Source organism: Lolium perenne, chromosome 1 (genome assembly GCF_019359855.2).
Source record: "Lolium perenne isolate Kyuss_39 chromosome 1, Kyuss_2.0, whole genome shotgun sequence".
NCBI classification, from domain to species: Eukaryota; Viridiplantae; Streptophyta; class Magnoliopsida; order Poales; family Poaceae; genus Lolium; species Lolium perenne.
The window spans coordinates 169,288,761-169,301,008 of record NC_067244.2 but is presented as its reverse complement, the minus strand read 5'-3'; the positions used below and the strand labels follow the sequence as shown (position 1 = coordinate 169,301,008).

General features: G+C 48.9%; 2 protein-coding genes and 1 non-coding gene across 4 annotated transcripts; 2 read left to right on the top strand and 1 right to left on the bottom strand.

Moving 5' to 3' along the window:
- The first annotated feature begins 4,072 nt into the window (after positions 1 to 4,072).
- Positions 4,073 to 4,916, top strand: LOC127303336 (blue copper protein 1b). Its single transcript, XM_051334102.2, has 2 exons — positions 4,073 to 4,504; positions 4,591 to 4,916. Exons 1-2 carry the CDS (start codon positions 4,336 to 4,338, stop codon positions 4,842 to 4,844), a joined length of 423 nt encoding a protein of 140 aa, XP_051190062.1. The 5' UTR covers positions 4,073 to 4,335; the 3' UTR covers positions 4,845 to 4,916.
- Positions 4,917 to 5,033: 117 nt separating this feature from the next.
- Positions 5,034 to 5,107, top strand: TRNAT-AGU (transfer RNA threonine (anticodon AGU)). Its single transcript has one exon. It is a non-coding gene; the product is annotated as a tRNA-Thr (tRNA).
- A 3,796-nt stretch (positions 5,108 to 8,903) lies between these two features.
- On the bottom strand, positions 8,904 to 12,028 carry LOC127312302 (plastidal glycolate/glycerate translocator 1, chloroplastic). Of its 2 annotated transcripts, XM_051342849.2 has the most exons (9): positions 11,775 to 12,016; positions 11,063 to 11,176; positions 10,598 to 10,913; positions 10,237 to 10,498; positions 10,000 to 10,115; positions 9,770 to 9,879; positions 9,488 to 9,665; positions 9,233 to 9,362; positions 8,904 to 9,142 (listed from the first exon to the last, which is right to left on the bottom strand). In XM_051342849.2, the coding sequence occupies exons 3-9, from the start codon at positions 10,797 to 10,799 to the stop codon at positions 8,992 to 8,994; spliced, it is 1,149 nt and encodes a 382-aa protein (XP_051198809.1). In that variant the 5' UTR covers positions 10,800 to 10,913; positions 11,063 to 11,176; positions 11,775 to 12,016; the 3' UTR covers positions 8,904 to 8,991. The 2 variants fall into 2 exon arrangements, with proteins under 2 accessions (XP_051198809.1, XP_051198803.1); XM_051342843.2 differs by lacking the exon at positions 11,063 to 11,176 and having other exon boundaries at positions 11,775 to 12,028.
- Between the last annotated feature and the right edge of the window lie 220 nt (positions 12,029 to 12,248).

Here is a 12,248-nt window from a genome sequence, read left to right as displayed (position 1 = left end):
TTGGATGCACGAGTAGTGATCATACTCAGCACAGGCGAATGATAGCAAAAGACTGGGAGCGACCAACTAAGAGAGCAATAATGGCCATAATCATGCGTAGCGACAAAACATTATACATCAAAGCATAAAGTGATATTACAGGTAAAAAACTAAATGATCATAGAGGCTTTAGTTGACTGGTTATAGTCATAACATGGTGTAAGCATGCGCCAAGTCAACCCAATAAAGCATCAAAGGAGCACACAACACAACCAAATTACTTTGCCACAACTTGTAGTAAGGTTGCCAATCTCACCAATTTGCTGAACACAAAGAATTAGGTGTATCGATTGGAAAGAGATGTTTGCAGAAAGTAAACAGAACATGATTGTAGTTTAATTTATCAGTAAAGGAAATAGGACCGAGGTCCATAGTTCACTAGAGGTGTCTCTCCATAAAGAAATAACATGTTGGGTGAACAAATTATAGCTAGGAAATTGACATAATATCGATCAATACATGACAAGATGACTACTATGAGATTTGATATGGGCATTAAAACATAATACATAGACCGTAATCCAACTGCGTCTATAACTAATAATCCACCTTCCGGTTAGCGTCTGCACCCCTTTCAGTATTAAGTTGCAAGCAACAGACTATCGCATTAAGCAATATGTGTAAAGTAAACAATAGAATTACCCTCAGATAAAACATTGTTGTTTTCTCCCTAGTAGCAACAACACATCTATAATCTTAGAAGTTATAAAGTCACTCTCCCATAAAACTAGAGGCATGAACCTACTATCGAGCATAAATACCCCCTCTTGGAGTCACGAGTGTCCACTTGACCAGAGTTTCTACTAGCAACGGAGAGCATGCAAGATCACAAATAATATATGACATGAATATATAATCAATCTACACATAGTATACAATATTCATCGGATCCTAGCAAACCAAATATATAGGATTACATAAAGATGATCTTGATCATGTAGGGCAGCTCACAAGATCGATACATGAAGCACAAAGTGTAGAAGACAACCATCTAGCTACTGCTATGGACCCATAGTCCGGGGATGAACTACTGACGCATCACTTTGGAGCCGGGCATGGCGATGTAGATGCCTCCGGCGATGATTTCCCCATCTGGAAGGGTGCCGGGAAGAGCTTCAAAACCCCTGAGATGGCTTCTGCGATGGCGACCGCGACGGAACTGTTCGTGGATGGAGGCTCGGGTCTCCAGGGTTTTCTCGAGAAGATGTATAAATAGGCGGAGGATTTAGTTCGGTGGGGTTCCTGGTGGGCCCAGACCCCCTAGGCGCGGGCCAGGCCTAGGCCGCGCCATGGGGTGGTCTGGCCGCCCTGTGGCGCCTCTTCGACCCCCCTCTGGACTGCGTCTTTGTTTCGGTAAAATATTGATTTCGGCTTTTGTTTCGTCCAATTCCGGGAATATTTTCTATACAACTTTTCTGAAATACAAAAACAACAGAAAACAGGGAACTAACACTGTGGCATATTGTTAATAGGTTAGTGCCAGAAAGCTTGTAAAAGTATAACGAAGTGTAAACAAAACATATATGAATTGGTGTAAAACAAGCATGTAGCACCAAAAATTATAGATACGTTTGAGACGTCTCAGTCTTCAGAGACCATGTTCTTGTCGGGTGATGGACAATTTCCCACCGAGCTTGGAGCACACCAAATCCTCGCTCCACATCTTTCCTGCAAGCCTCTTGTATCTTGGCAAACCTCCTCGTCTTCTCCGAGTTTGGATTACAAATACTCTTCACTAGTGTGGCCCAGACAGGGCAGATGCCATCAGCAAGATAATATGGCTTGTCATATTCATTTCCATTGACCTCGTAGCTCACCCGGGGAGCTTTGCCTTGCATAAGCCTGGTGATCGGTGCAACACATTGATGTCATTGTTGGAACTGGCCATGCCAAAGAATGAATGCCAAATCCATAAACTTGAGATATGACAACTTCAAAAATAACAGTTCGTCCCTCCACATGCCCGCTGTACTGACCCTGTCATCCAAATGGACAGTTCTTCCACTCCAAGTGCATGCAATCTATGCTACCAATCATTCCTGGGAACCCTCTAGACTCGTTGATAGACAATAGCCGCCTTGTATCCTCAACAGTTGGCTCCCTACAGTAATGTTGTCCGAACACGACAACCACGGCTCGGCAAAATCTGTACATGGTCTCAAGGCAGGTGCTCTCAACCATTCGAACATACTCATCGAATATATCAGCAGCCATTCCATATGATAGCATGCGAATAGCCGCGGAGCATTTTTGGTAGGAGGTGAAGCCTAGCGCACCTGTTGCATCAGGCCTACATTGGAAGTAGGGGGTCGTAGTTTATGACGCCCCGTAGAATGACCATGAACAGCTCCCTTGACATCATGTACCGGCGCCGAAACATTTTTCCTTGTACACCGGATCGGTGCGGTGGAAGTTGTCCCTGTGGAGCCGGAGGTGCCCTTCCACTGTGTTGAGCGGTAGGTTTTTTGAGCGGCCCTTGACAGAGCCCCGTTGCATCAGCCCCTGGTTTGAATTGAACTCGTGGAGGATGGAGGCCGCAACAGTAGCCAATGTCTACGTGGACTGATCGGACTCCTCATCGGAAGAGGAGTCAACAACCTCCGCGCGGAACTTGTCCAGCATGTGTCACATGTCCATCTGCGTGGGTACGAACTGCGGATCAATGGCCGCGCACAATAGCGCCGAAAACAGGAGTAAGAAACCTACCGACGCAATTGACCGAACAGGTCGGGGGGGGGGGGGCGAGGCCGGGCGGTGCAACTGGCAACGTTTGGCCCCAAAACAGGCGATAGGTGCGCGCCGGAGCCTACCCCGACTATGATCGTGCTCTCCCGCGCGCGCGGCGAGAACCGAACCAACGACGAGTACTGTGGCGGGACGGCGACGGGTGGGGTTGGGGTGGTGGCGTCGCACTAGGGCAGCAAAGAAGCAAATCAGAGTGTTCGATTTCGCTGTCCCTGACATGCGGGACCGGGTAAGAAAAGGAGGACGCTCCGTCCGGAGACGCAAATCTGGCGCATATTTGGGCCAGTTTTGCGTCGCCCCGCTGGAGCATGACTCAGACGCATTTTCGGTCATGGCGGATGCAAACGATCGCTCAACGTCCGTTTGCATCGCCCCGTTGGAGATGCCCTAACCACAAAGTAGTTGTTTCTGTCTCTGGGATCATCGGTGAAGGCAAAAGCCCTCTGCTCTATCTCGTTACGCACAAGGCGCATCACATCTAACATAGAGAGTGCCACATTCGTGAAGACCCTCTTGTTGCGCTCCTTCTAGTCCGACCCCCACCCCCACCCCCCTAAAATGATGTATGTGATAATGATCTCGCTCACCGACCTCATCCTCCTTGGAGAAGGTGGCAATGTAGTGAAGCGACCCACCGTCAAAGTCGTTATCCTTCATGGATGCTACGGTAGGCACCGAGCCACCGATAGGTCAAAAGATGCATGGACCAAATCTCGCACGCCCCTGGAGAAGGAGAATTTGTGGCATAGGTGATAGAGGCGGAGCTTAGTTGGGGCAAAACCGGATTGTGACCCGCTCAGCCTAGGAGATTTACCCTCGTGAATTTGAAAATTTAGCTCACTAGTAACTTATTTTCGTCTTCTTTTAGCCTATTGGCCCGCCAAGATTTTCCGGGCAAGACTGATAGGTGCTGCACTGCCTCCTGATGAATGTGGCGCAACTTGCAAATGGGCCAATGGGGCCATTCCCTCAAGGTGAGATTGTCAGCATTACGGATCTTCTGGTGCACCAAAAGCCACCAAAGAATTTGCACACTTTTGCTCAGCATGAGCCCTCCAAATCTTGCGTGTATCAAAAGGCGCATGGCTGCCAAAAAATTGGCATTTGTAGGCCAATTCCGCCGTGTAGACTCCTGAAGATGTCCACCTCCAAGTGATAGAATCTGGCTGAGTTAGTAGCTACACGTCTCGAATGAAACTTGCTGATTTCCTGGGTCGTCGTGATGTTTTAGAGCGCTCATATCCAGGTTCAGCTCTGTAGATCTTTGCTATCATCGCCGGCAGGGAAACAACAATGTGGCAAACGTTGTCTTTTCTCATGGTATAAACATCTCTGTCATTTTACCAGCTAATGCAGCCATGAGCCTGCAGCTGCTTCCGCATAGTAATCACCACATGATTGAGCGGATGGGCTAGGTCATTATCTCTGTCCCTATAAATACAGTCGAATCGGTGCTAATCTTGCCAAGCCATATAGCTACAGCTACAAGTCTGCAACGAACTAGGAAAAACAGAGAAGTTACCATATACAAGAGGGTCCCCGTAAAACCCAATGGCTTCCCGGCAAGTGCTGCTTTTGGCTGCCGCCGCCGTCGGCGTCATGGTCCTCCTCGCCCCGGCCTCCGCCGAGGTCTTCATGGTCGGGGACGCCGCCGGCTGGACCCTCAAATACCCTCCGACCTGGGCCGACGGCAAAACCTTCGTCGTTGGCGACAGCCTAAGTATACCTACGTGCACGCACCTTCCATCCTCAACCCCTAGCAAGTACCCATGCCGGAATTGGTAATATCTTGGTGTTCGTTTGCAGTGTTCATGTACCCCGCCGGCGAGCACACGGTGGTCGAAGTGGGCGGCATGGAGTTTATGACTTGCAACGTGACGGGGAACAAGGGCATCTGGAACTCAGGCAGCGACACCATCACGCTCAGCAAATCCGGGAAGAGGTGGTTCGTCTGCGGCGTGAGCGACCACTGCGCTCAGGGCATGAAGCTAGTAGTGACCGTCGTTGACGTCGCCACGCCGGCCCCAGCTTCCCCGCCTGAAAGTTTCAGGTGTTGTTGAATGTAGTTCGTTGATACGAGACCATGAGAATGTACAACGAACAATAAGTGGACTATCATATATCATATCATATACAGTATCATTATTTAAAGGTTTAACAGTTTCTTTTCCTCTGCAAATCAGCTATGTTTCCATCTTGTTTGGTTTGCTATATTGTTATATTTATTCTGAAACTTTTTGTTGCAACCAGCTTTCATAGCTCAGTTGGTTAGAGCACCCGTTTAGTAAGCGGGAGGTCTTGAGTTCAACTCTCAATGAAAGCAGGCAGATCAAATTTTTTTCTTCTGCCCTAGCCCCGTTCGTCTGACAGTCATCATAATCAACAGTTTCTCCTGTCCCTAACTCGCGATTATTGCCGGCTTTGTCGTTGATTTCTCAAGCCCAGTTCATTCCTGGTTTCCCACGTCTTTTGCAATCTCCACAGATCGCTCAAAGCCACGGTACTGGACTACGAGCTGCCTCACTATGGCAACGAGGGTGGCGTGCGCCGGGATCCGGCCGAGGCAGCCAGGCAGATCAAATTTTTTTCTTCTGCCCTAGCCCCGTTCGTCTGACAGTCATCATAATCAACAGTTTCTCCTGTCCCTAACTCGCGATTATTGCCGGCTTTGTCGTTGATTTCTCAAGCCCAGTTCATTCCTGGTTTCCCACGTCTTTTGCAATCTCCACAGATCGCTCAAAGCCACGGTACTGGACTACGAGCTGCCTCACTATGGCAACGAGGGTGGCGTGCGCCGGGATCCGGCCGAGGCAGCCAGGCAGGTCACAGCCGCTGATGTGGGCCGAGGCCCTGGACCAGCTGCTTATGTTCGGCTGCATTTTGGTGTGTATTTAGCTTGCCGCACTTTGTATTTGTTAAATTTTGCCATACCTTATTGCTTTTAAACTCTCAGCCACACTTAATAAAAATAGGACCGCCGCGTTTTAAAGCAAGAGATTAAAGTTCCCGCCACAGATCGTCGTGTACGCGGTTAAATCATTACAGAACCAAGGCATAATTAAACCTAGAAGAACGGGTTGGTTCCCGATGTCGACGGCGGCTCGGCCTGGTCCATAACCATGATGTTGGCATGTCGCCCGGTGTTGAAGTTGTTGTCGTCGTTGCAATCGCAGGTGTGGTGGCCGATGTTGATGTCGATGTCGCAGACACATGCCTCCGCCTCCTTTCGAACGACAATTTCTTGCAAGATCATGTCGTGGTAGAACATGTGCGCATCCTTCACCTCGCCATCCATTCTCAAAGTGTCGGCGGTCAGGATCATGAAGTCGTCATTCTGTTTCTTCACGGCGACTCTCTCCTTCTCGATCACGATCTTCTCTTGCTTCGACAACAAGGCCTTCCACCTCTCATCACTCTTTTCCCCCTGAATAAGCAAGTTCGCCGATGAAGCCCCTCTTGCGGGTCATGGCTCAATCATCGAGGATCTCTGCATGACCGCACTCCTTTTTCTCCTTCTAGCGTCTATGTGGACATGCATGTGGCGACTCTTAGCATGTTGGCTTCTAAAGGCCCTACGCTAGACAATGCAGGGGAACAACATACCATACGTGAGGGCACCCCTGCAGTCAGTGGTGTCGATGTTGCTTATGGTCCCGTCTGAGTCGCACGACTACATTGCTGACGGAAGGGCACCTTCGCAATAACAACGACGATGTACTAGCTGAAGCTTAGTGTGCGGCCGACCCTCATCATGGACTTGGTCGCGGTGATGATGTAACACGTATCGGTTGTGGTTGGAGCCAGCGATGAACTCACCCCCTCCCCGAGGTCGGTGCGGCGGCGGCTTGAGATGGATTGGTCAGCATAATCGTTTGTGGCCATTGACACTTAGCTGGAGGGCAAGCATGGTACTATGTAGGGTTTGCTTGTGGCGGTGTGTACGAGATAGAGAGATCTACTTGGTGTTGAGCGTTGGGGGGGGGGCAGAAATCTGGTACCTCGCTTATAGTCACAACGTGCCTCAACCCCTCCCATCCACCGTCCATGTAGATCCAACGGCTAAAATCAGTCAATGCCATTCGGCTCGATATGTAGGCAGAATAACTAGAACGGGCAGACTCGGATCAAGGGAAACATAGGAGATTTGCGGTCGTCGGGCGGACTCTGGAAAGGGAGGGGGAATCTCCAGCAACTGCACCTCGAGAAAAATCCGGCGACGAGTCCCTCCGATTTCTCCACCCGCTCTCGCGCGCCATGTGGCCCTGCTGCTCCCTCTCAGCGACCCTCCTGGTCTTCCTCGACTCAACATTACTGCCCGCCGATCGCTAGCCACTTGAGGAAGCGGCACCGAAGGGCCCCTCCGTCCCCCTCCGACGGCTCTCAGTGCTCCCTTCCGACAAAAAACAGTGGACCAATTTGTTTCCCTCGAACAAACAACATCGATGTAAACAAAATAACCTATGAACAGTCCCAAACGAATTTCTTTATTCAGTCATATGCAAAGATTTTTTTTGGTTAGGACAGCAGTGTTGCAGATTGCGGCTCAGTGGGCAAAACCACAGATGAAAAACAGAACTCATGTTTTCACTTTGGGATATACATGGATTCAGTTACAAAGATTGATTTGGACGGTGGATTCAAAAACCTGAGCCGTATAGTTCAGTAGGATAGCAGCATTACAAGTACAGATTGTTAGTGCTACTTGAAAAGAAACTGAAAAAGGAAACCAGACCCGTACAATATAAGAGAGCTGCCTCCACATAGGAGTTTAGCTAACGTTAGCACGACCTTGACCACGATAGTTAGATGAACTTCTTTAATGCTCTTGTTAGTTTGCAAACCACTCTTGACTCTTGATGAGTTCGCACATCTTTTCTAGAATAAAGGTCGCCATGAATGGAAGCCATTTCATCGCCCCCTTCTGTGCAATCTTCATCGCCTTCTTCGCATCAGTGCGGTTCTTGAGTGCGGTTCTTGACCTTCGTATTCTTTGTGGTGGTAATCCTTGCCGCCACCTTAGCGACGAGGTTATCCACAGGGCCCTCCGACAATGGTATATCCGACATATGGTCTCAGGAGTGGGTTGTGAATCATGAACTTGCATGGGGATCTACGACTCTCCAACATAGATCATGGTCTGGCTAAATTTGTCAGACATGGAGTCCTACAATCACCACGTATCACAATCAATGCAACAACTAGTAGGTCTAACACTACACAAATTGCGCAACCACTAATCCACTACGAAATATCTAAATCTACATCGCTACAAACAAGTAATTGGAAATGTCAGTGAAATTTCATCAAGTAGTATTACATTTGGACACTGCCAACCCTACATCACCGATGAACAAGCACTATACATGCAAAACCTAGCCACATCTGTCCTAGCAAAACAAGATCTAACCCTAGCCGACCAAGCTAGCGGTGTGGTAACTCACAGTTATCAAGGGAGGCGAAGGAGGACGCGAGGAAGAAGAGGAAGTAGTCTTGCCGCCACCGCAGTCGCTAACCGGAGTTTGGTACGCCACTTACCTGCTCTAGGACCGAAGATGTAACTCGAAAATGAGGGAAAATAGAGGGTTTGAAATCGGACGGTGAGAGTGGAGTGTATTCGGCGGGAGGTGACAAAATCCTCCCCACCCGTTTTTCCCTTTTCACCACATCGTGCTTGTGCTCCTGCCCCACATTCGCAAAGATGCGTTTTTTTACATCGGTGGAGCATGAGACGAGGATGGCTCTAGAAGAACAGTCAATTCAGACGTTTTCCCGAGCCTGACTCAAGGATGCTTTGAGAACCATGTTAGCCACAACGTGGATGATTTCTGGGCAATCAATCGGGCTGAATTCTGCTCCCCGCTCCTTGCTGGAGGTCATGCGACCCACCAAACACGCGCTTCCATGCAGGGCCACAAACTGACACCACAGGTAGGTTTGCCCCATGTGCGTGTAATTCTTGCGAATGTTTGGACAAACTTGCTACCTTTGCCAAATACAGCGTGAATCACAGTAATTTTGAGTTTGCATTGGTCATGGTTTCAGAGTAACCGCGACAACAGGAGCTCTCAACTTGACTTGTTTCAGCCATCGATCTTTACATGTCAACAAAAAATTGCACCTTTTCTCACCGAGAACTTCCCATTCATTTATATATATATGTATAAAAACTCATGGAAGGTTGTTGTTGTCGTTGTGTATACATGTCTGTCAGCTGGCTATGAACACAAGGCTTTGCCTGACGGCCGCAAATGAGCAAATCAGGGAGCCGAAGATGCCGGTGAGCGCGTAGGCAATGGCGCAGAAAGGGAGCGCCTCAGGCTCCTTAGCCGACAGCGCTGCTGTTCCCAGACCATGAGCGCTGCACCCACAGAACACCGCCAAGTTTTATCACGCTTTCAGAGTAAAAAGCTAAAAAGGACATGCTGAAAGTTTCATCAAGTTAATTTACCTGGAGGCTGCTCCGATTCCTCTAGCAATGGGGTCGTTGAGGCCAAGTTTATCCATGGCCGCTTGCACAAAGTTTGCACCAATCAGGCCAGTGAGAACAACCACTGCAGCGGTTACTGAAGTGTTGGCACCTGCAGTACATACATGATACACCGGGAACCATTGCTTAGGAAATTAAGATGCACATGCAAATTGGGCAATGATAAACCACACAGAGGAAAGCAAGAGGTCGAGAATGCGTTGGGGGTTTAGTTACCTTCAAAGAAAGATACTATGCTCAATGCTAACGCAACAGTTATGCACCTTGGCAAGATTGAGATGGTTAATGTCGGCTCTAGCCCAATCAGGCGTCCTAGGACAGCAGTCGAGTATAAAGAGAATGTAGACGCGACGGCGATCGATGTGAAAATTTCTGCCGCGTGCCTCTTCACAAGCTGGAGTTCGCAGCAACACAAGATAATCAGTAGATAAGGACACACACGTGGAGAACAAAACTGAGCTAATTATCTTGCAAGTTAACATTGCTAGGTGTATTTACCTTTTTCTGCTTGAACATTGGGAATGCAAACGACAGGATGACAGACCCAAGAAAACCCATCAGGACGTCACCAGCTCCAGGATTCGATGGCACCTTTGTCAGGTAATCACCTAGTCAACCACTTGTTTGGAGATAATTATGAGTCATGGCAATGGTTGCAACTGTAATGTAACTATTCTGATTTCTGAAAGTACAGAAATTCAGAGTCTGATATGTATGAGATTCCAGACCTAGCGCGGCGTCCATTCCGGACCCAGAGAAGTACCCATATGCTACCGCTGACAAATTTGCAGAAAGCGCGCAGCAGATGATCGGATGCAACACTGTCTTGATACCAGATGGCAACCTGAAAAACGCCATGTTCTTGTCAGACAGACATATGCAGATACAGTACTACGACTAAAGTCTGTACATTAACTGTAAGTGTAGTACGCATGAATGAGCAGAAAGACATAGTAATTGATTACCCAGAACCAGCCATGTATCCCAGGACAGTGGAGGCGAGCATGAATGGAAGGCATGTCCTCGCCGTGGTGCCAAGCACCGTGGGACTAACAAACGCCGTGGCAAACGAGGCCACAAAGACGGCACCCCACGCCCAGAACTGCAATGTGGCGAAGGGAGACAGCCTGCCCATCGGCTCGGCCGCAATAAGCTCGGTCTTGACGATCTTCCTCACGGTTAGCGCCGTGTATCCCGCTACCGTGAGCGAAGCAAACCAGCCAGCAACTACAGAAAAAAGGGCAACAAAAATGAAGACTATCTTCTGGCCGCCATTGCCCATTAGCTGCTGAAATGAACGAGCTAAAGCACACCATGTGGACGTACATGCGACGAGGCAGATTTTGAGGCCGGATAAGGCCGGGATGTCCCTGACGGCGAGTGGGAGGACGACGATGGGGGGTACATAGAAGAGCGGCAGCCACTTCTGGATGAAGAGCGCGGCAGGCTCGAAGAAGTCCATGAAGCCCTTGGCGAGCGCCGGCGCCATGGCGTCAAGGACGACGAGCACGGAGATGACGCAGAACATGCCAAAGAGGGCGCTAGGGAACTTGATGGACGCGGCGGCGAACGCCTGGCTCAGACACTTGTCCGTGGCTAGCACGATGCCCAGCGACACCGCCAGGTGCACGATCCCAAGAACCTATCACATGAAGGAACTGAATGTCAGAGTTTTCCTTTGGCTGGCAATCAAGAAAAGTACACTGACAAAAGATGTATTACATAGAAGAGGCTGGAAAGGAGACTATATGTGCCAATTTTGTGGCTGTGATGAGAGTATTACACACTTACTTTTCTCTTGTCCACTTGCTCGGTATATCTGGAACATCACAGCTTGTGCCTTTGGGTTTCGACATAAACCAAAATCGGTGCAACACATGTTTGGGAGCTGGATCAGGAGTTTTCCTGTGAAACACAGACCATCTATTTGTGTTGGAGCTTCTGCAATTCTTTGGTCGATTTGGAAAACAAGAAATAATGCGTGTTTCCGGTCAATCAGACCTGCGGATCCTATTGCTGTTACTAATTTGATTGGTGAAATGATATCTTCATGGGCCATTCTGTAGGTAAAGGAACAAAATCGCAATGCACTCATCTGGGGAGCCAAGTTGTTCGTGCAGTTGTCAAATGAGGCATTTCATGCATCGAAGGGATGGCGGCCTACGGTCCGAAGACTGATGAACTGATGCTTAGTCTCCCATCTGTAGGTTGCTCGTTTGGTTCCTTTTCTAGGCATGTTGCATGGTGTTTTAGCTCTTGCAGCCATTTGTTACATTTGGTGGTCTGTAATAGCTTTAGAGCAAAAAAGAATCGCTCACTTTTCTGCTTTATTTCTCTCTTCTTTTGCTTTCTCTTGTTTTGTAGTTGTAAAAGACATTTGATTTCTTTAATGGAAATCGGGGGGAAAGCCCCTTTTCTCAAAAAAAAAAAAAAAAAAGGAACTGAATGTTATCGTGCTTAGTTTGCGAATTGCGAGGAGGAACAGCAAGAGATTAAGACTCACCCTGGGCAGGCCTCCGGAAGGGGTCGAGGCGGCGGCGTCCCCAGTGCCGGCGGTGGAGTTGGGGGGGACAAGACGGTGGCGGAGGGCGGCACTGTCGGTAGGCAGTGCCATGTTGGCAACGGATCTGGTGGCACCTGACGGGAGCGATGAAGGTGCTGCCGCTGCTCAGGCATGGGGAGTAGAAAAGGGAAGGTTGTGTCGTTCACATCGGCATCCTGGAACATGGGAGAGCCGCGGCCAAGACCGATAAGGTCCAGCCGTCCAGGGAAGGAGCGGGTGGTGGGAGTGCACAGTTTGGAGAATTACTGGGGATAATTCTCTGAATTAAATTCTTATCTTTTCTCTACTACTTATCTCTACTACTTAAAAAGACTCAATTGGTTCCTTATTCTGCCAATAGCCCAATACGTTTGGTCGTTTTCGTCGTCCCTCTGTCCCCAGACGTACAAGGAAAAAAATCAGCGCAATCCAGCA

Bases quoted from the DNA above. Each gene is read 5' to 3' on its own strand.
- LOC127312302 (XM_051342843.2), bottom strand. From the start codon at position 11,885: ATGGCACTGCCTACCGACAGTGCCGCCCTCCGCCACCGTCTTGTCCCC. The intron at 9,363-9,487 runs GTAACTAAACCC...TATGTACTGCAG, and splicing joins CATAGTATCTTTCTTTGAAG to GTGCCAACACTTCAGTAACC. The intron at 9,143-9,232 runs GTAAATTAACTT...CTGTGGGTGCAG, and splicing joins GGAATCGGAGCAGCCTCCAG to CGCTCATGGTCTGGGAACAG.
- LOC127303336 (XM_051334102.2), top strand. From the start codon at position 4,336: ATGGCTTCCCGGCAAGTGCTGCTTTTGGCTGCCGCCGCCGTCGGCGTC. The intron at 4,505-4,590 runs GTATACCTACGT...GTTCGTTTGCAG, and splicing joins CGTCGTTGGCGACAGCCTAA to TGTTCATGTACCCCGCCGGC.